The sequence below is a fragment of the Ranitomeya imitator genome, chromosome 4 (genome assembly GCF_032444005.1).
Source record: "Ranitomeya imitator isolate aRanImi1 chromosome 4, aRanImi1.pri, whole genome shotgun sequence".
Classification (NCBI taxonomy): Eukaryota; Metazoa; Chordata; class Amphibia; order Anura; family Dendrobatidae; genus Ranitomeya; species Ranitomeya imitator.
In genome coordinates this window covers 24,983,572-25,005,746 of record NC_091285.1, presented here as the reverse complement: position 1 = coordinate 25,005,746, position 22,175 = coordinate 24,983,572, and the positions used below count along the sequence as shown (strand labels likewise).

Sequence of the window (22,175 nt, the reverse complement as noted above, 5' to 3'; positions counted from 1 at the left end):
TTTCCTTCGTTGCCCCCCCCTCCCCCTGACGTGTATGTCACTTGCTCAGTGATCACTGTGTGGCGAGCCATAGCCCGTAACCTTCTGTTACGTTTTTTCTTCGTACATTTCCAGTACTTCTTCATGCTTTTCCGGGAAGATTAGAGGAAGGAACTGCACAGTGGCCGAGACCTAAAGGAACAAGCTGAAACCTAGAATTCCAATCTTGTGTTCAATTCTCTTTAGAAATGGGAAAAGCCTGAAGTAAAATCCATTGGGAAAAAAACAGAAACGGGCAAAGTTGTGCACCTTAGTAAACTACCCAGTTCCGGCTACACGGATGCTGAGTTCCTAAAGCTCGTCGAGGACTTCGGCAAAGTGAAAACCTATATCCTAATGAGAGCGAGAAATAAGGTAAAATTGCATGGGGCGACTGTGAGGAAAATGCTTTAAATTTCCTGCAAAGGTATTCGTATGTTGTGGTGGTTAAAATATATATATTAAATGTGGTTTATTGGACCTTTCTCAATATATGTATATTAAGTAAACACATTTTGCATGTATTCTGAAGTGAAAAATGCTGCCGAACATGTTGGCGGTATAGAAATATGTATTTTGATATTTATTTTTTTTGTTCTTTTGTTTTAGTCTGTTGTTGAAATGGAGAAAGTGGAAGATGCTCAGGACATGGTAAAGCGCTGTGAAACTGACCCTCTAGTCTTCCATGGAAAAACACTGCAGGTAGAGCTGTCTGAAAGATACAAGAAGCTTGTGCTAAGGGTAAGCGTGGCATTGCTCCCAGGAGGGTCACTTACTGTTGTGTTTCTATGATGGGGGTGTAAGTCGCAAATAGAGGTAGGTCCCCTAGTCCTAGAAACCATCATTGCTACAGGCATACGCAGTGGAAGGACTAGTCTGATAAACCACTTCCCACAGCTTAGCATCAGGGTTTTTCTTTCTTCTTCCCATATTATGTATATAAAAAATAAAAAAAAAAAGTTTTCTGAGGCTTAAAAAAATTTTTTCGGCAGGCTTTTGCTATGATGTGGAGAGAGAGACCCTGATTCCAGCAATGTGTCACTTGCTGCTGTCATGATCTCATTTTGATACAATCCCTGTTTTCTATGCTGCAGATAACACATGCTGATCTGTGTAACCCCGCCCACACCACTGATTGGCAGCTTCTTGTGTAAATAGAAGGCTGCCAATAAGTGATGGAGGCGGAGTTATACAGAGCAGTTGACTAGGAGGCACCTAGTCCTGTAGTGATGATCTGCAGACAAAACACTGATTTTACTGAAATTGCAACACACAGCCCAGTAAATGATACATCACTGGCATCAGGGTTCCTGCTCCTACATCATGCTGGTCTCAGGTTGTATAAAGGAAACCTCCTGACAAATTAACTTTTAACCCCTTCACGACATGCGCCGTACATGTATTGCGCATGCCGTGTCTTCCTTTGATGCGGGATCCGACGCAGAGCCCCCATCTTTCCCGCCACGTCCGTTGTTTTGAACAGCTTCCAATGGAGGCTATTGAAGCAAGTGAAAAAAAAAGAAAATATATAAAAGTGCAAATCATCCCCCATTCGCCCCATTAACCCCTTTCTGACCTCGGACGGGATAGTACGTCCGAGGTCAGATCCCCTGCTTTGATGCAGGGCTCCGCGGTGAGCCCGCATCAAAGCCGGGACATGTCAGCTGTTTTGAACAGCTGACATGTGCCCGCAATAGGTGCGGGCAGAATCGCGATCTGCCCGCACCTATTAACTAGTTAAATGCCGCTGTCAATCGCAGACAGCGGCATTTAACTACCGCATCCGGCCGGGCGGCCGGAAATGACGTCCTCGCCGACCCCCGTCACATGATCGGGGGTCGGCGATGCGTCTCCATTGTAACCATAGAGGTCCTTGAGACCTCTATGGTTACTGATGAGCGGTGGCTGTGAGCGCCACCCTGTGGTCGGCGCTCACAGCACACCTCCATTTCTGCTACATAGCAGCGATCAGCAGATCGCTGCTATGTAGCAGAGCCGATCGCGTTGTGCCTGCTTCTAGCCTCCCATGGAGGCTATTGAAGCATGGCAAAAGTTAAAAAAAAAAAGTAAAAAAAAATGTGAAAAAAATAAAAAAAATATAAAAGTTTAAATCACCCCCCTTTCGCCCCAATCAAAATAAATCAATAAAAAAAAATCAAATCTACACATATTTGGTATCGCCGCGCTCAGAATCGCCCGATCTATCAACTAAAAAAAAGCAATAACCTGATCGCTAAACGGCGTAGCGAGAAAAAAATTCGAAACTCCAGAATTACGTTTTTTAGGTCGCTGCGACATTGCATTAAAATGCAATAACAGGCGATCAAAAGAACGTATCTGCACCAAAATGCTATCATTAAAAACGTCATCTCGGCACGCAAAAAAATAAGCCCTCAACCGACCCCAGATCACGAAAAACAGAGACGCTACGAGTATCGGAAAATGGCGCAATTTTTTTTTTTTTTTTTTTTTTTTTTTAGCAAAGTTTGGAATTTTTTTTCACCACCTAGATAAAAAAAAAAACCTAGTCATGTTAGGTGTCTACAAACTCGTACTGACCTGGAGAATCATAATGTCAAGTCAGTTTTAGCATTTAGTGAACCTAGCAAAAAAGCCAAACAAAAAACAAGTGTGGGATTGCACTTTTTTTGCAATTTCACCGCACTTGGAATTTTTTTCCCGTTTTCTAGTACACGACATGCTAAAACCAATGATGTCGTTCAAAAGTACAACTCGTCCCGCAAAAAATAAGCCCTCACATGGCCAAATTGACGGAAAAATAAAAAAGTTATGGCTCTGGGAAGGAGGGGAGTGAAAAACGAACACGGAAAAATGAAAAATCCCATGGTCATGAAGGGGTTAAAAATAAAACATACACCTATTTGGTATCGCCGCGTTCAGAATCGCCCGATCTGTCAAAATATAAAAAGAATTAATCCAATTGGTAAAAAGTTTAAAACGATTAGTGTTTTTTTTTTTTGTTTTTTTTTTTATTTAGTGCTGATTATTTTAAAAAAAATTTTCCTACAGATCCCAAACAAACTTATTGAAGAAAAGGAAAAAGAAAAGAACCGGTAAGTATTTCTTTCACTCTGTATAATGTATTATGCCAGAGGTGAGCCTGCTTCGATGACCGTCTCGCCGACTTCTGATTCTACATTATCCTGATTATTCTATTCTGCGGTTACGATAGAATTTATGGGAAATTTGGATGAAGTTTATTCCATTCAGAAATGGGTCTGCTGTCTCGCTGTCAGATTTGCAGTTTTGGATTAGGCCTAAGTGATTGAAAAAAGCACCACTGAGGCCAACATTTTGCAGTTTGTACCCTGTTTGCCTCATTTAAAGAGAATGTGTTTTCATTAATGGCCTAATGTTTAAGTGTGTTTGGTTTTTATGTATATAATAATAAAATGTATTAATCTATAACAAGTAGAAATCCAGGATCTTGAAATGTTCTCACTGACCTTAAGCCTCATATTGGCATTCCTGCTCTGTACAAGAGGATTAAGAAGAGACAGGGTTATAATGAAAACTAACACAGGAGCCACCATTCACAATAGGGGATGTCACAGCTCACCTCCTCCTCCTCCTGTACAATGACTGATAACAACTCTATATACAGTAGATAACACAGGATCCACCATTCACAATGGGTGACATCACAGCTCACCTCCTCCTCCTCCTGTACAATGACTGATAACAACTCTATATACAGTAGATAACACAGGATCCACCATTCACAATAGGTGATGTCACAGCTCACCTCCTCCTCCTGTACAATGACTGATAACACCTCTATATACAGTAGGTAACACAGGATCCACCATTCACAATAGGTGATGTCACAGCTCACCTCCTCCTCCTGTACAATGACTGATAACAACTCTATATACAGTAGATAACACAGGATCCACCATTCACATTTCACCTGTTCAAATTAAACCACCTGACGGAGGGCGTAGGCTATGAACACTCTCTGCTGTAGTCTAATTTAACTGGTGACTTTGCAGCCTATTTCCAGTGGCCCCAAATCCCACCGAATTAATCTTCTACTGGGTCGGACATATTTAGAAGTTTTCAGAGACCGCAGAAACTATTTTTCTTTTTAATAATATACATACATACATACATACATACATACATACATACACATATATATATATATATATATATATATATATATATTTATTCGGTCGTCCATGACAGCACTACGGAGAGAGGGGATCCGCCCTTCAGGAATAGGAAACCTACAGATACATAAGGGCGGCACCTCTCCCACGCATCAGTTGGTTTCCTGTTCCTGGAGGACAGGATTCCCTTCAGATACGACTTCGTTCACCTATCAAGCACCCAGGCCGGCTGTCCGACCCAGGTAGCGAGGGGGTCTCCTACCTCGGGCAGTGCGGGTCCCTGGAAGCGCCACGGTGGGTCCGGGTAGGACTCCACGACAGTGAGCGGTGCAGGCTGGAGCGACGTCCGGAGGAGGTCCATCCCCAGTGGCAGCAAGGTGAGTATATCCCCCCACAGGGCGGTTCTCCCTGGGCCTCTGTCTTCCCCGCCTCTGGCCCCCGTCGATGCAGTGCGGGGCAAGCTTTCCGGGAGCGCCCTGTGCGCTCCTTTCGGTTCGGGGGGGGCGGGACCGGAGCCGGGGGTCGGGCGCTGGCTTCTGCCGCGATCGCCGCTGTGCTGCGGCCGTGAGCGGCGGTAGTGTAGCGGCGGGCGGCTGGGGGGTCCGGCGGAGCCGTCCCCGGCTTCCGGGTGCGTCCCTGAGCTCTCTGCCCGAAACCGGAAGTGACTCGCAGGGGGGCGAGGCCTAAACCGGAAGTGAAACGCCGGCCGGTTTTTTGCTTGCAGCGCCGCTGTCCTGCATGCGGCGGGGGCGGGGGAGGGGCGATTGGGGGTGGGGGAGCGTCCTGCACGTGGGGGGGTTGATTCGGCCACACAGCTGCACATGTTCCGGATCCGGGGGAAGGGCTATTTATAGCCGAACAGAACGCTGCAGGGCTGCTTGTGTGCCCATCTGCAGCTATGGATGAGCCGGAAGCTGCCGTCGGTCTGCTGGAGCAGGAGCAGGACAGATCCTCGGAGAAGTCCCATGCAAACCCCCAGCCGAAGACCCGCGGACGCAGTAATCAGCCCAGTCGCAGATCTAGACAGAAGGATCTGGACCGACCCCCCAGTGATCCGGTACCTACCGCTACTGCCTGGGTAAGAGATCTTCGTGAATGTACCCTGATGCAGTCTTTTCCTATGTTTATTTCCGTAGGGGAAAAAAAGCGCTGGTAAATCAAAAAACAAGGAGTGCGCGCTATGCGCTTGCCCTTTGCCAGACGCCTACCCTAAAAGACTTTGTCAGTCGTGTGTGCGGCAGACGGTAGGAAATAGTTGAATGGGATACTATATAGCGGTAGCACCGGAGGAATTACATAGACTTTTTTTCCGCTCCCATAGGTGGCGGAGGAGTCTCCCGATTTCACATCAAATCTTAGGGAGATTATCAGAAAGGAGGTGAAGGATTCCCTGAAATCCCTATCCCGGGGGGAGCCTTCCAAAAGGAGAAGGGAGCCTAGCGCCTCAAATTCGGATTCGTCTGTTGGCCCAAGTAGGGAGAATGATTCAGACGCCTCTGTCTCCTCAGCATCCTCTTCGGATGAAGAGTCTAACCGGTTCTGTTTCCCGTTGGACCAAATGGACAAACTGATTAAATCAGTTAGATCCACTATGGGGGTGGCAGATGAATGGCCAGAACTTTCAGCACAGGACTTAATGTTTGGCGGTCTAGACCCTAAAAAACGTAGGTCTTTTCCGCTCAATGACAAGGTCCAAAACCTCATTAAAAGGGAATGGAAAAAGCCAGAGAAAAAAGGCTCTTTTCCACCGGCCTTTAAACGAAGATACCCCTTTGAGGACCCCATGGTGAACACATGGGATAAGGCACCAAAATTAGATGCGGCGGTGTCCAAGGCATCTAAGAAATCTTCTATCCCCTTTGATGACATGGCTTCCCTAAAGGATCCTCTAGATAAAAAGGCTGACTCGTTCCTTAAAGGGACATGGGAAATGTCGGCTGGTGCCTTGAGACCTGCGGTAGCTGCGACATGCGCAGCTAGATCGATGATGGTCTGGCTAGATCAGCTGGGGTCTAAATTGGAAGAAGGTGTTTCCAGAGATTCCATGTTGAAATTCCTGCCAACAATTCAAAATGCTGCTGCCTTTCTCGCTGATGCTTCTGCGGATTCCGCAAGAATGGCGGCTAGAGCGGCAGGACTATCGAACGCAGCACGCAGGGCCCTATGGCTGAAATGTTGGCCGGGTGACCTTCAGTCCAGATCTCGTCTGTGCTCTATCCCATGCGAAGGGGAATACCTGTTTGGGCCAGTCCTAGATGAGCTACTAGAGAAAGCCGGAGATGAGAAGAAGAAGTTTCCTAATCTACCAACTACTTCTTACAGGCGCCCCTTCGCAGGGAAAAGATTCTTTCGGAGGAGACCGGCTAGAGATCAGAGCAGATGGGACGAGAAAAAGAAGAAAGGTACGGGGTTCATGTTTGGTGGAGGATGTCAGGAGCCACCCCGTGAAGTCAAAAAACCACCCCAATGACTAGTTGCCCCGGTGGGAGGTAGACTATCTGCCTTCTACCCGGCCTGGTCCAAGATCTCCAGCAGTGATTGGATTTTGGGGTTGATAGCTACGGGTCTGCGGCTAGAATTCTCCTCTATCCCTCAGAACTTCTTCAGAATCACCCCTCTCAGATCCTCTCCAGCAGAACAGGCGGCCCTGGAAGCGGAAGTTCATGATCTGCTCAATAAAAATGTCCTGTCTGAGGTTCCGGAAGGCGAACAGGGTAGTGGATTCTACTCTCCTCTATTCCTGATAAGTAAACCAGACGGCTCCTTCAGAACAATCATTAACCTTAGAGCACTGAATAAGTTTCTGACCGTGCAACCATTTAAAATGGAAACTATAAATACCGCAATAAAGCTGCTGTTCAAAAACTGCTTTATGGTAGTATTGGATTTGAAGGACGCCTATTATCATATCCCTATTTATGCAGGTCACCAACGATACCTAAGGGTGGCGGTACGGTTGGATGGGGTGGTCAGGCACTTCCAGTATAGGGCCCTTCCCTTTGGGATTTCGGTCGCCCCTCGGGTATTTACCAAAGTGATGGCGGAAGTTATGGCACACCTGCATGAGTCCAACGTTCTAGTAATCCCCTACCTGGACGATCTCCTTATCGTAGGTAAAACGGCGGATCACTGTCTAGAACAGTTACATAAAGTGATGTCGGCTCTAGAGCGTCTGGGGTGGATGCTAAACGTTAAAAAATCACGGTTACAGCCCATGACGGTGCAGCGATTTTTGGGCCTGACCCTGGATTCCCAGGTTCAGGAATGCCGTTTGCCTCAAGAAAAAATTGATCGCCTGCACCTTCAGGTGCTGAATGCCACTAAAAACCCCACCATGTCCCTACGGAAAGCCATGTCTCTGCTAGGCTCTCTCTCGTCCTGTATTCCAGCAGTCCGATGGGCTCAGTATCATACAAGGATACTTCAGGGCGAGGTGCTATTGCATCAAAAAAAGTTGGGGGAGTGTCTAGAAAGTCTGCTGACCCTATCCCAAGACGCTATTGTATCCCTCGGTTGGTGGTTGGACCAAGAGAATCTGTCCACAGGGGTCCCCTGGGAATATAATATAACTCGCGTGGTCACCTCGGACGCTAGCCCTTCTGGGTGGGGGGCTCACATGGGGGATACATTGGTACAGGGGCTGTGGGATTGTAATCAGATAGAGATGTCTTCCAATCTAAAGGAGTTAACGGCTGTGGAGCAGGCGGTTAAAACACTCCTTGTCTATCTACAGGGCCACCACGTGCGGGTATTCTCGGACAATCGAGTCACCGTGGCATACATAAATCACCAAGGCGGGACTCGGTCCAGATCCCTGATGTGTGTAGCAGATCGTCTGTTTCATCTAGCAGAGCAACATCTTCTCTCGTTGACGGCTCTACACATAAAAGGGGCAGAAAACACTACAGCGGATTTCTTAAGTCGCAACACATTAAGGCAGGGGGAGTGGTCCCTGAACAGCACCATCTTCGACCTTATCGTCGAAAGGTGGGGGCAACCAGAGGTAGACCTGTTTGCCACAAAAGAAAACAGGAAAGTGGCACAATTCTGCTCTCTGAACCCCAGAGAAAATCCCCTGTCAGTAGACGCCCTCCTCATAGACTGCAACTTCAGGCTAGCCTACGCCTTTCCTCCCCTGTCTCTACTTCCTCTGGTGGTGAGGAAAATCAGGAAGGACAAAGCCACAGTGGTATTAATTGCCCCCTTCTGGCCCAGAAGGACGTGGTTTCCATGCCTGAGGGCTATGTCGATGTCCGATCCATGGGTCTTGCCAGACATTCCGGATCTCCTATCCCAGGGCCCAGTCTACCATCCTCGAGCGGTTGGCCTTCATCTGACGGCGTGGATTTTGAGCGGGCGCTGCTAAAAGATAGGGGGTTCTCGCCGGCCCTCATTAACACACTGCTGAAAAGCAGGAAAGTGATAACCACAAAAATCTATGTCAGAATCTGGAAGAGATTTCTTCAGAACTCGGGGGTAATAGCTGGACAGTCAATACCAATAGACCAGATCTTGGAGTTCTTACAAAGGGGGTTAGATATGGGGTTATCCCCAAATACTCTTAAGGTGCAGGTATCAGCCTTGGGGGCCCTCTTTGGCTGCAACATCGCTGAGAATCACTGGATCAGCAGATTCATCAGGGCAACAAAACGGTCTAGGCCAATTGTGAAGAATAGAGTCATGCCATGGGACCTGAACCTAGTCCTCTCAGCCATGACAGAGGCCCCATTTGAGCCAATTACTTCAGCCTCTATTAAACATCTATCCCTTAAAGTAGCCTTCCTGGTGGCCATAACATCGGCGCGTAGGATAGGTGACATACAAGCATTATCCAGGGTTCCCCCTTACATGCAGCTTAGGGATGATAGAGTGATACTGTCCCCTGATCCAGCATATCTTCCTAAGGTAGTGTCCAGTTTCCACAGAACACAGGAAATAGTTCTTCCATCTTTCCTCCCCAATCCTACTAATGATAAGGAAAGGAAGTTACACACTTTAGATGTAAGAAAATGTATCCTGGAATATCTAGCGGTAACTGATCCCTGGAAGTTAGATAATGCCCTATTCGTGTCCTATCAGGGTAGTAGGAAAGGGCATAGAGCATCGAAATCTACTCTAGCTAGATGGATCAGGGAGGCTATCTCGCTGGCATACATCTCAAAGGGCAAGCCGGCGCCTGAAGGTCTTAAAGCGCATTCCACTAGAGCTATGGCGGCTTCGTGGGCGGAAAGATTGGAGGTGTCGATCGACCAGATTTGTAAGGCTGCTACTTGGTCTTCTCCAAACACTTTCTATAACCATTATAGATTGAACCTGGGTGCCTCCTCTGACCTCTCTTTTGGTGTAAGGGTGCTGCAAGCTGTAGTCCCTCCCTAGTTAGTTACTCTCTGTAATTCTCTCCGTAGTGCTGTCATGGACGACCGAATAAAGTCTTAGTTACTCACCGGTTAACGGTGTTTTTCGGAGTCCATGAGAGCACCTGTACATACCCTCCCGTCTTCTTAAGTTCTGGGTGTACACCTCTTCCTTTATTTATATATATAATTCACGGGTAGTGAATAGTTAGTTATTGTATTATTGTTTATTATGAATGCTATTAACCTTGGTGGTCCTCTTGTGCTCTGTAAACCAACTGATGCGTGGGAGAGGTGCCGCCCTTATGTATCTGTAGGTTTCCTATTCCTGAAGGGCGGATCCCCTCTCTCCGTAGTGCTGTCATGGACTCCGAAAAACACCGTTAACCGGTGAGTAACTAAGACTATATATATATATATATATATATATATATATATATATATATATATATATATATATATATATATATATATATATATATATTCTAGTGCCGTTAGCGCCCCCTTGTGACAGAATGTTATTTCACTTTCCATTCCGCCATGGCAGGCAGAGTTATAGTTGTCAGTTGCGCTAATCAAATTTTTTTTTTTTTCTGTAGCAAGAGAGCTCATTCTCCGGAAAAGGGGGTGTAAAGGAGACGGAGGGCGTAGCCTGACGGAGGGCGTAGCCTATGAAAACTCTCTGTTGCAGTGTAATTTAACTGGTGACTTTGCAGCCTATTTCCAGTGAATGGCCCCAAATCCCACCGAATTAATCTTCTACTGGGTCGGACATATTTAAAGTTTTCAGAAAACTTTTTTTTTTTTTTTTTTTAATATATATAAATCCCAGTGCCGTTAGCGCCCCATTGTGACAGAATGCTGGGGTCCTGGGTTGTAATCCCACCCAGGACAACATCTGCAAAGAGTTTGTATGTTCTCTCCGTGTTTGCGTAGGTTTCCTCCGGGCACTCCGGTTTCCTCCCACATTCCAAAGACATACTGATAGGGATTCTAGATTGTGAGCCCCATCGGGGACAGTGATGATGTGTGCAAAACTGTAAAGCGCTGCGGAATATGTTAGCACTATATAAAAATAAAGATTATTATTTAAAGATTATTAATGTTAGGTCACTTTCCATTCCGCCATGGCAGGCAGGGTTGTAGTTGTCAGTTGCGCTAATCAAATTTTTTTTTTGTTTGTTTTTTTTGTAGCAAGAGAGCTCATTCTCCGGACCGAAAAGGGAGTGTAAAGGAGAAGCAGAAAAAGACAGATTCTAAAACTGGCGATCAGGCCACATCTGAAGAAGCCACCGCCGATGACACCATTCACACCTCGGAGGAGGCAGATGAGAAAGATATAGTGACCGATTCTTGTGAACCTGAGCTAGCTGAGGATGATGAGGAGGAGGAGGAAGAAGAGGGGAACGATGAAGAAGCCGCTGCTCTTCTAGAAACCGGCAGCTCCGTGGCTGATGAAGAAGTTCTGGACCCAAATGAGGCTGAAGGAAACAACGATGTGGAAGACCAAAGTGAGGCGCAGGAACCGGACTCTTCAGATCCCTCAGCACCTGTCCCCAAGAAAAAGAAGGTATGATCGGCACGAGTGATACAACACGGTAATGTTCTGCCGCTCGCGTTCCAGGAGGTAATCATTAGTCTATTGACTACAGATTCCTTCTAATGGCAAAAAAAGGGGAGAACCATAAGCACAGTCTGATTGTTTACGCTCCCAATCGGTGCAGTCAGCCGCCATCCTTAGTCTCCTCTTTGTAGTCTGGAGCCGGAGGAGAAGCTGTGGCGGAAAGACTTGTCAGTAAAGCGTCATCCTCCCCGTGTCAGAAGTACTAAGCTGAATGCACATCCGGGAGTCGCCATTTGGATGACTTTTGTGTTTCAATATGGGGCTGGTATAAATTTGTGACCTTTTGAATATATTTATTAATGACCTGTTTTTTGCTGTCAGGGCGCAGCCAAGTTTTCTGGGAGCATAGATGATTTTGTTACTCTTGACGAGGTCGGCGACGAGGATCCGGATAAGGCGAGAGCCGCCAAGAAATCTGCAAAAGAGAAGGCTGAGGTGGAGCCCAACACAAGCATGGAGAAAGCGGAACAAGAAAATGAAGAGGACGGTGAGGCTGGCCAAACGCGCCCAGTATCTGCTAGCGAGGGTGTTGGAGGCACAGCGGAGTATAATCTTGGCCCGTTTGAGGCCAACAATCCTGTTGGTGAGTATATGTAACGGTGCGGTGCCGTGTTGCACTGCAGATCAATGGCTGCAGTTTTTTCCTGTAAAAAGTTGTCATGTTTTGACTTCTCTTTTATGTTCTTTCTATAAGGGGTGGAATTTGTGGTTGCCAAGACTGGTTTTTACTGCAAACTGTGCTCCTTGTTCTACACTAACGAGAACGTGGCTAAGGTCACCCACTGCAGCACCTTGCCCCACTACCAGAAACTGAAGGTGAGCGTTTTGTCCTTTCACAAAGGACACTGAGGATGGCCGAGTTCTGTTTCAGCCTGCCAGACTCCCCTCCCCCATGTACAAAGCCGATTTCCACTGCTTATTGGTGCTGGCATGTACATCATGTGACTGATATGGCCAGTACGAAAGCCTGACAAAAGCCCACTAGAGCATTGGCTGTGAAGCAATGGCAGATTTTAATAAGCAATATTATGTCCTTATTCTCTTGTTAAATCCCTTGTTGCTTCATTGCCGTTGCCCTAGTTGGCTTTGCCGGTTTCTCTTTAATTTCCTGCAGAGTTGAAGTGCTCTACAGCCATCTTCTTAATATTCGCCTTCACATCTTGATGGATCTGAATTACCGTAGCCAGTTTCCAAACACTCAAAGATGTGTGTGTTGATAAAGCAGCAAATCGAGAGTGTCGTTCAATACTGGCAAGGATTGCACAGTTTATGGATGGGTCGTTAAAAAAAAAAAAAAATGAATTACTGAAAAGTGTACACAACCAACTTCTCAAATTCCCACTAAGTACTGATGAGCGCTGGCTTTGCAGGAAAGTGATGAGAGGTGAAGCCCACTAGAGCATCGGCACTGAAGATATATATATATATATATATATATATATATATATATATATATATATATATATATATATATTCTGACAATTGTACATATTTGCATCTTTTTTTTTTCTCTCTTTTAGAAACTTTACTCCAAGATGGCAAAGGCTCCAGAGACAAACTAAAATCCTGAAGAAAAAAAAAAGTTGTTTAATTTGTTCTGTTTAGTTTGCAACATGAGAAGCGAATGCTTTATGGCGATGTGCCGAGTACATAGTATGTGGGCAGCAATGTCCTTTGAGCTTTGTTCCGCACTAGGTTTACACATCCCAGACCTACATTGGTATCTGATGTGGGGGTGACATCTTGCGATTTCTCACACCAGACTACTACAAAGCCAGCAAACCGTCGGTTGTCATTGATATTGATGTCCAGCTTGTTGTGAAGCCTCGGCATATTTGACATTCTGCACTAGCGAAATGTTTTCTATCGTTTTAATATGCTTTATGTGCATTCGGCGTGGCTGTTTTTATTTGTGTGTGTTTTTTTGTTTTTTTTTCCCCTGATTTTCTGTTTTTAAGACCAATCGATCACATTAAATCCATCACAATAAACAGAACTATAATCTTGCCTTCATACAAGAAAACAAAGATTATTTCTCAGTTGTGTGACCCCCATAAATATCCAAAACTACATGTAACCAATATGAGACCCCCTCTGCTGGCTTCATCTGTGATATCCATTGTTCACCTTTCTGATTTTAGAGCAGAACTTTTTGACGATTTATTTCATTTGTTTGTGTGTTTTTGACAGTTTAATGGAAAAAAAATGGATTGTTGTCAAGTTCATGATGATTTTATTTACTATTCCTGTATTCTATCACTTCAATGTTTTGTTTCGGTTACTCGAATCGTCCTAGCTGCCATATCAAACTTTTGTTCCCCCCTCCTAAAAAGAAATAAAAAATTGATTTTTGTCAGATGCCAGACAATGTCACCTGGATTCTGACTAGTTGAATGATGTGAGACGAGACTTTTTAAAGGGGTTTTTTACTAAGATGAGCCTTTAAAATGGGTCAACATCAATTAGTTGATTTTCAATATACAGGACCCGCATTGATTAGCCGCCAGATCTGATCCATCGTTTCTGGAAGCGGCTGCTATGCAATGTGACTCTTTAAACTGGTGTACATCTGCCCAGGGGGTCGGACCCCCAGTGATTGGATATTGAGGGTCTGTTCTGACTTCAGTAAGCTAAATTTTTTTTTTTTTTAGGTCTTTTTTTTTTATCGCAGTCTTTAGCCCTACACCTAGCCGAGATGCAGTAGACCATCGGGCTCCTTCAGCGATGATCAGTATTCACGTGTCACTGAATTGTAGTTGTTTTGTCTCCTCCAAAAACTGAATTAGCTATTAGGCAAGGGTTACAATTTTTTTTTTTAAAGGGTTTTCCCAAAATTTTGAAAGATATGGTTGCATTCTTCTCCAAAACGTCGCTACCAACTGTTTCTGGTCAGCATGGCAGATGGGTTTTAGTACCATACACAACCTGTAGACTGGGGGTGGTGCTGTTCTTGGAAGCATGAAACCACTTTTTTTTTTTATTTTCTAATTCTGGAGAACCGCTTTAAGATTGGCCAGAATTGATCAATTTCTCATTTCATTTTATGTCTTCATGCCAAATGTCAAGATTTGAGTAAACCGTGTTGCCCCCCGTACTGTGGAGCTGTGGAAAACAAGTGAACTCTCCATAGCATTCCAGTGGTCATTAGTTGAACCTTCATGTATTTGTTTAGAAGCGTTCAAAATAAAACCTTGTATTTTACCAATGTCTTCGGATTTTTTTGTGTGTGTTGTGGTTATTATTGAGCTACTTAAAACACCCAAGTTGTTTTTGCTGTGCTTTTAATTTTAAGCTGTGTCTTTTTGACAGCAGCTTGTCGAATTGAAAAAGGTGGAAGGACTTCAGTCAATGTGCGGGTATGTGAAAAAACTTAAGGGAGTCAATAGCTGGTCTTCCTGGTCAGTTAACTTGAGCTGTGCAAAAAGATTCATCGGACCCTGCTCCAGAGAGTGTCTGACCGCCCGCCTCTCCAGAGCCCTGTAATCCACCTATTCTGTGCGCATCTTCTGATCAGACCAACAACGTCATTGTGATGTGACCTGCATGATGTCAAGGAGGCCTACTAGTGAGAAGAGGTGCCATGGAGTAGGAGGCTGATCTGCCACAGAGTACGGACCTGGCCTTGGACTATGTTCCTGCAAATCTTTTTGCTCAAATGGACCGTCAATCTTGAGAAACTGTCCAATAATCCGTTCTCCCACCCCAGAGAGGGAAGATGCTTATATTTATGCAGAAAATCAAAAACTCGTGGACAGGAAATTTTTGGTAAATTCTATAGTCTCCTGAGTCATTAGTTATGGAAATTACAGAAACCGGGAGAGATCGGGCAGATTTGTTTTGGTAACGATACTGTTGCTCCTATCTCTCTTTATAAATGTGGAGGTGTAGACTTCCATGTGGTGTCAGGAACTTTATATTGGCTTCAACTTGAGTTTCAAAAGAAAAAAATAAATACATTTTCCATTACATTTTTCGAAAGCCTCAGACAAGGTCTTGCAGGACCAGATTGAAAAAGACAATTGCAAGGATCTTCCAGAATGTGGTTGAGGAAGGGGGAGAACATGGAGAAATCTTTTGTGTACTTCCAAGAAATTTCCGACCTGTCCTGAGTGATTCCCTTTGAAAAGAGAACAAAATCTGGACACCATAATATTCAGATCTGAGAGATGATCCTTAGGAATATTTCTGAAAGAATTCACTCGCATGGATTCCAGAAGTTCCTGCTGAGATAATCCTTCACATTCACTGCTCGCTGGATGTGAACTTTTGGAGTTGGAGACTGTCACGGATCCCTTCACCGTGGTGTCACTTATTCGTCACGTGCCTGCTCTCACACGTGACTTGGGGTTGTGCCTGCAAGGGTTAATCTTTCTCCCCACTCTCAGTCCAGCATTCAACCTCTGTCTTATGCTGTAATGGTAGCATGAGGGGCTGTGCACACGTCAGGATTTTCTCAGGATTTTCAGCCAAAACCAGGAGTGGAACAATTAGAGGAAAAGTATAATAGAAACATATGCACCACTTCTGCATTTATCACCCACTCCTGGTTTTGGCTACAAATCCTGAGAAAATCCTGAGAAAATCCTGACGTGTGCACAGCCCCTAAATCACACACCGACCCAGGCCACACACCCCCTCATACGCGCTGCCACCACTCATCGAATACATGGGCGATGAGTCCCAGAACTAATACTAATAAAAATATGTCTATCACTCATAAGGCTCACACACCTTTTGGCTATGGATTCTTTTAGGACATTCAAGGTTCAACTTGTTAAAGTTTTATACTTTAATAGCAAAAAGTTCAATGCTTACAATAAGAAAAAGGGTATACAAATATGATAATAAAGAGACATACAACTTATGCAAAACAGTGTCAAAATAAACTGGAGAAAACTCACAGAAATCATCTAACTGGTAGTTTGCTTTCTGCTCCCTGAGGGAGGGGGGGGGGGTGAATGGAGTCGGTGGAACACATCAGCTTCTCAGGCTGCCCTCACATGTGAACACAATTCTCTGCAGCCTAAATTTATAACTTTGGGCTGAGGTCAGGTCTCTAGACCGGCCTCCCAGGTTAATATCATAATTGCAGTATGTTTGATTGGGCCACGGCTGCTCTCCTAATGAATATATATTATTTTCCTCTGGAGACACTTGTGAGGTGGTCCCCAGGGACAGCTACCCTTAGGCCGCAATGAGCGTCTCCCCTCCAAGACCTAGAAGGTGCCAAATGTTGCTTTTCTTCTCGGCCCTAGCTAGACCCCCTGGTGAGATATGGAGACAGAATTTCTACTACTCCCAAGGAAGTACCTTTTAACACCTAGGTGTGGCTTGCCTTCAGGAAAGATGTTACATTATCACTAGTCACACATACAACCCTAGACATATGTTTCTACACACACCTAGATATAAATATATATTGCACCACACCTCCCTCCTTATGAACGTGCATGGGGGTTTACTTACAGGTCAGCTCCCGAGCATGTATCTGGTTCTGCCCCATCTTGGCGAGAAAGGCCATCAGCATTGCCATTATCAACTCCCTTCGTGTGCTGAATTGTGAAATCATATTGCTGAAGTATCAAGCTCCATCTAAGCAATTTCCCATTGTCCCCAACTATTCTGTTGTGCCAACTCAGTGGGTTATGATCTGTGATCACGGTGAAGTTACACCCATAGAGGTATGGTTGCAGCTTCTGCAGAGCCAACACAATTGCCAGTGGTGGCATAAGCCACTTCTCTGGGTAGGAGTTTCCTGCTTAGGTACAGAATTGGGTGTTCCTCTCCTTGTTGGTTCACCTGGCCGAGAACTGCACCTAGCCCATAGGTGCTGGCATCTGTCTGCACTACAAACCGGCAAGTGAAATCTGGGGCCTGCAGGACGGGTGAACTAACCAATGCCGACTCCTCACACTGAGGACTCCAGGAGACAACTTTAGGAAGTCTCTTCCTGGTCAGAGCAGTTAACGGTTTGACCAGAGCACTGTAGTTTGGTACAAACCTCCTATAGTAACCAGCCGTGCCCAGGAAGGACAGTACCTGCTTCTTGGTTCATGAGGTGGCCCAGGCTGTAATGGCTTCTACCTTCCCTGGCTCAGGTTTTAGCAGTCCTCCCCCCACCGGGTGTCCTAGGTATTGTACTTCCCGCATGGCTACCTGACACTTCCCTGGCTTAACAGTAAAGGCCCCTTCACATTAAGCGACGCTGCAGCGATACCGACAACGATCCGGATCGCTGCAGCGTCGCTGTTTGGTCGCTGGAAAGCTGTCACACAGACCGCTCTCCAGCGACCAACGATGCCGGTAACCAGGGTAAACATCGGGTAACTAAGCGCAGGGCCGCGCTTAGTAACCCGATGTTTACCCTGGTTACCATCCTAAAAGTTAAAAAAACAAACGCTACATACTTGCCTACAGCCGTCTGTCCCCAGCGCTGTGCTCTGCACTCCTGTACTGTCTGTGAGCACAGCGGTGACGTCACCGCTCTGCTTTCCGGCTGACCGACGCTCACAGACAGTACAGGAGGAGTGCAGAGCACAGCGCTGGGGACAGACGGCTGTAGGCAAGTATGTAGTGTTTGTTTTTTTAACTTTTAGGATGGTAACCAGGGTAAACATCGGGTTACTAAGCGCGGCCCTGCGCTTAGTTACCCGATGTTTACCCTGGTTACCAGTGAAGACATCGCTGGATCGGTGTCACACACGCCGATCCAGCGATGTCAGCAGGAGTCCAGTGACCAAATAAAGTTCTGGACTTTATTCAGCGACCAACGATCTCCCAGCAGGGGCCTGATCGTTGGTCGCTGTCACACATAACGATTTCATTAACGATATCGTTGCAACGTCACAAAAAGCAACGATATCGTTAACAATATCGTTATGTGTGAAGGTACCTTAAGACCTGCAGTTTTAAGCTTTTGCAACACCTGAGGGAGATGTACGAGGAGTTCCTCCCAAGAATCACTAAAGATGGCTATATCATCAAGATAAGTGACGGCAAAACCATCACATCCTTCCAATAAGTGATTGACCAAACCTCTGGAAGGTGGCAGGGGTATTCTTCATACCAGAGGGCATCACCAGAAACTCAAACAGCCCGAATGGCGTTATAAAGGCAGACCTCTCCTGAGCTTCTCTGGTCAGGGGTATCTGCCAGTATCCCCTACTCAGGTCAATGATGGTAAGGTAACATGCTTTAGCTAGCTGCTCTAACAGCTCATCTATCCTCGGCATGGGATAGACCTCACATGTAGTCAGTACATTTAATTTCCTGTAGTCTACACAGAACCGGGTAGTACGGTCCTTTTTTGGTACAAGAACCACAGGCGAGGCCCAGGCACTCTGGGATTTTTGTATCACCTTGAGTTTCAGCATCTCCTCTACCTGTTCCCTCATGTGTGCCTTCACCTCTGCTGACACACGGTACACAGACTGCTGTACTGGGGAATTAGTACCAGTGTCCACAAGGTGAACTGCTAAGTGTGTCCTCCCAGGCTCCCCTGTGAAGACTTTGGTGAACTCGCTGATCGCCCACATCAGCTCAGACCTCTGACTGTGGGATAGCTCAGGGATAAACTCTGCTGACTCCAGGGACTCCATGCACTGAGTCCCGGCCCCCACATCCAATAACAGATCAGCCTCCCCCTCTTCAGGCAGGCTACAGACAGGTAAGACACAGGCCTCCCTGGCATGATGAGCCTTCAACATATTTATATGAAACACTTTCTGACGCTTTGCATGCTCATCTAGTGTCACCACATAATTAACATCATTCAGCCGCTTATGTACAGTATATGGTCCCTCCCATGCAGCTTGCAATTTATTCTGTAACATAGGGAGCAAAACCCAAACCTGCCCTTCCTTGTACGCCCTCAGTCTGGCATTACGGTCGTACCAGACCTACTGGTTGATTTGGGCCTGGGTCACGTTCTCATGGGCCAGGTTGCTCAGTTTTTGCATTCTCTCTCTGAGCCACAGTACATATTTGACCACTGAGACTCCAGTAGTTCTGGGGTCATCCTGCCAACAGTCCTTAATCAAATCAAGTGGCCCCCTGACCCTCCTCCCATAAACCAGTTCAAAGGGGGAGAATCCAGTAGACGCCTGGGGTACCTCTCTGTAGGCAAACAACAGATGGGGGAGGTACCGCTCCCAGTCTCTTCCTTCAGTCTCTACCAACATTTTGAGCATTTGCTTTAGCGTTCCATTAAAACGCTCGCAGAGTCCGTTGGTTTGGGGATGACAGGTGCTGGCCACAAAATGCTGTACTTGTATTCTTTCACAGAGGCTTTCCATCAGATCAGACATGAACTGGGTTCCCTGATCGGTCAACATTTCCCTGGGGAAACCCACACGAGAGAACACAGTAAAGCATCCGCCACTTTGTCTGCTCGGATGGAGGATAGTGCCACAGCTTCCGGGTATCGTGTAGCATAGTCCACCACTGTGAGGAGGTACTTTTTGCCAGAGCTGCTAGGGATTGCAAGTGGCCCTGTGATATCCACAGCCACTCGCTGGAAAGGCTTATCGATCACTGACAGTGGTATCAATGGAGCTTTCTGTGTATTCCCGGACTTTCCAACTCTCTGACAAAGTACGCACGATCGGCAGTAATTGGCTATATCTCTCCCCATCTTGGGCCAATAGAAGTTATGTGTCAGGTGAGCTTTAGTCTTTTGTATTCCAAGGTGTCCGGCCAAAGGAATTTCATGGGCAATCCTCAATAATTGTTCCCTAAATGGATAAGGGACCATCAGCCGCCGTTCATAGTCCCAAGATTCTGCAGTATCCGTGGGGATAGTCTCTGTATACAGTCTGCCCTGGTCCCAGTATACTCTCTCTTTGCCAGAAGCAGCAGGGGGTTGGTCTGCAAGACATCTGAGCTCCTCCAGACTGACATCTGTCTGCAGGGCCTCCTGGAAACTCTGACGGTCAGCCTGCAGGCCCTGGCCTAGTGTGACTGCCAGGCCCTGGTCTGAAGCTGAGTCTTCAGTGTCTGTTATCAGGGACCTTGGTGGGTCTGCCATGTATTGAGGCTCCGGGACCACAGTATGGGCCTCCTGTCCTGGCAGTTCTGTCTGAGACTCATCCTCTAATCTCTGAGCCGCAGCCTGAGTCCGGGTCACAGCTGCCACATAATTACAGTCCTGTGCAATGGGATATTTTCCCTCCTCGCACAGGATCTCAGGTGGGTCTCTTTCTTCCACCATCTCTGCATCATTTACTTGCAAGGGAGGAACATAGTGGGACACCATCCTCCCCAGGTCCGTGCCTAGCAACACATTGGTGGGAATAGCCTCTGATACTCCCACTTCTCAGTCCTTTCCCTGCTCCCCAGTCCAGGTACACGGGCCATGGGCAGGGCTGACCCCTCCAATCCCGGTTAGAAACATAGTCTTTCCTTGTATGATATCAGCAGGGGTTATCATGGCTGGACGCACCAGGGTCACCTTTGCCCCAGTGTCTCTGAGACCAATGGTGACTTTATTGCCAACAGTGTCGGCTGTTAGTGCATCAGAGCTGGCTACAAAGAGGACAGACGGTGGGGACACAGACGGCTTTGTGGTGGTAGTTGGGCGTTTCTCCCTATCAGGGCAGACAGCGCTAACATGTCCCACTTTGTTGCAGGAGAAGCACCGGCGTGCATCGCCTAGAGAATGTCTATTTCCTGGGGCCCCATAGAAGGTGGGCTTGGACAGCACTGGTGATCGGCCGGCAGAGGGAGAAGGGTCCCCGTTTGGCTTACCTCCCCTCCAGCTGAATCCCGATGGCTTCCGCACCTCAGGCATCCTGTTAGCCACATAGCAGTCCATAATCTGAGCAGCCTGATCCGCAGTTTGTGGCTCCCGATCACACACAAATTGTCGTACATCCGTGGGGCACATGTGAAGAAATTGATCCTTGACCATAAGATCCGTTAAGTCCTCAAAACTGTTAACAGAAAGTCCCCTAATCTATTGGTGGAACGTGGTCCTCAAGGTGCTCACAACATCCGCATAGCTGTCAGTTGATCCACGTTGTAGGTTCCGGAACTTTCTACGATACACTTCTGGTGTCAGGTTGTATTTCCTGATCAGGGCCTCTTTTATGGCCTCATAGTTCACATCTAGCTCTGGTGGGAGGTCAGCAAAAACTTCCAGGGCTTTCCCTCTCAACCCTGGGGTTAGATACTGTGCCCTCTGCTCATGGGGTAGATGGTACTGCCTGCAGGTTTTTTCAAATCCCCGTAGGAAAGTACCTAAGTCCGTTTCCTTCTCCATCATAGAAGTTTTCAAGACGTGGCCGCCTTGGATTTATGTTCTGGGAGCGGGTTATCTGAGGACTGATACCCCGCTCTATTTGAGCCATCTGAAGCTGGAACGCTCTGTCCTCCCGGCGTTCTGCAGCCTGACTCTCAGCCCGGTCCCGGCGTTCTGCAGCAGCAGCCTGGCGTTCTGCAGCCTCTCTCTTAGCCTGTCGGTCCCAGCGTTCTGCAGCCTCTCTCTCAGCCTGTCGGTGCTGTAGAATAAGCTGCATGCGCAGATTGGGATCATTTGTTCCCAGCCGTTGTAAGTCCATTTGCAAAGTACAGTCCATAGGCTCCTCAGCACTGGTGACATTTCCATCAGGCATCTCCGGTGCAAGAGCTGGCATTGCTGGGTCTCTCTGAGATGGGCTCTCTCCTTGCCCAGATCTTCCAGCACTTTGCTCTATGTCCTGCTCGACCAAGGCACGTATCAGCAGCTCCCTGGATCTGTCAGCTGTCTCTATTCCTCTCTGCTCACAGAGGCCGGTCAGAGCTTCTTTGCTCTGCTTCTTGTTCTGGGCTGCCATATCGATGAATAGCCTTTGCCAAATAAAAGATAGAAAAGAAAAACGGGGAGGGGAAACTGTTTGCAAGTATGTCTACGTAAGCCCTGAGTTGAACCTTGAAGAACTGGTGCAATCCTCGCAAGGATACCAATTCTTTAGTACAGGGAATAATTGCTTAAACCATGCACTAATGCTCTAATAGAAATAATTCTATCCCACCGCTCGCCACCAATTGTCACAGATCCCTTCTCCGTGG

The 22,175-nt window shown here is 46.6% G+C and overlaps 1 protein-coding gene across 2 annotated transcripts in view; it reads left to right on the top strand.

Moving 5' to 3' along the window:
• The window catches only part of LOC138675303 (matrin-3-like), a 68,685-nt gene extending 54,355 nt beyond the window's left edge, over window positions 1-14,330 (top strand). For both annotated transcript variants that reach the window (XM_069763390.1, XM_069763391.1), the window contains 7 exons: window positions 226-393; window positions 628-759; window positions 3,049-3,092; window positions 10,700-11,075; window positions 11,451-11,712; window positions 11,824-11,945; window positions 12,650-14,330. In XM_069763390.1, the coding sequence (XP_069619491.1) occupies window positions 226-393; window positions 628-759; window positions 3,049-3,092; window positions 10,700-11,075; window positions 11,451-11,712; window positions 11,824-11,945; window positions 12,650-12,691 (1,146 nt within the window). In that variant the 3' untranslated portion in view covers window positions 12,692-14,330. The remainder of the gene's footprint in view (window positions 1-225; window positions 394-627; window positions 760-3,048; window positions 3,093-10,699; window positions 11,076-11,450; window positions 11,713-11,823; window positions 11,946-12,649) is intronic.
• The last annotated feature ends 7,845 nt before the right edge of the window (window positions 14,331-22,175 follow it).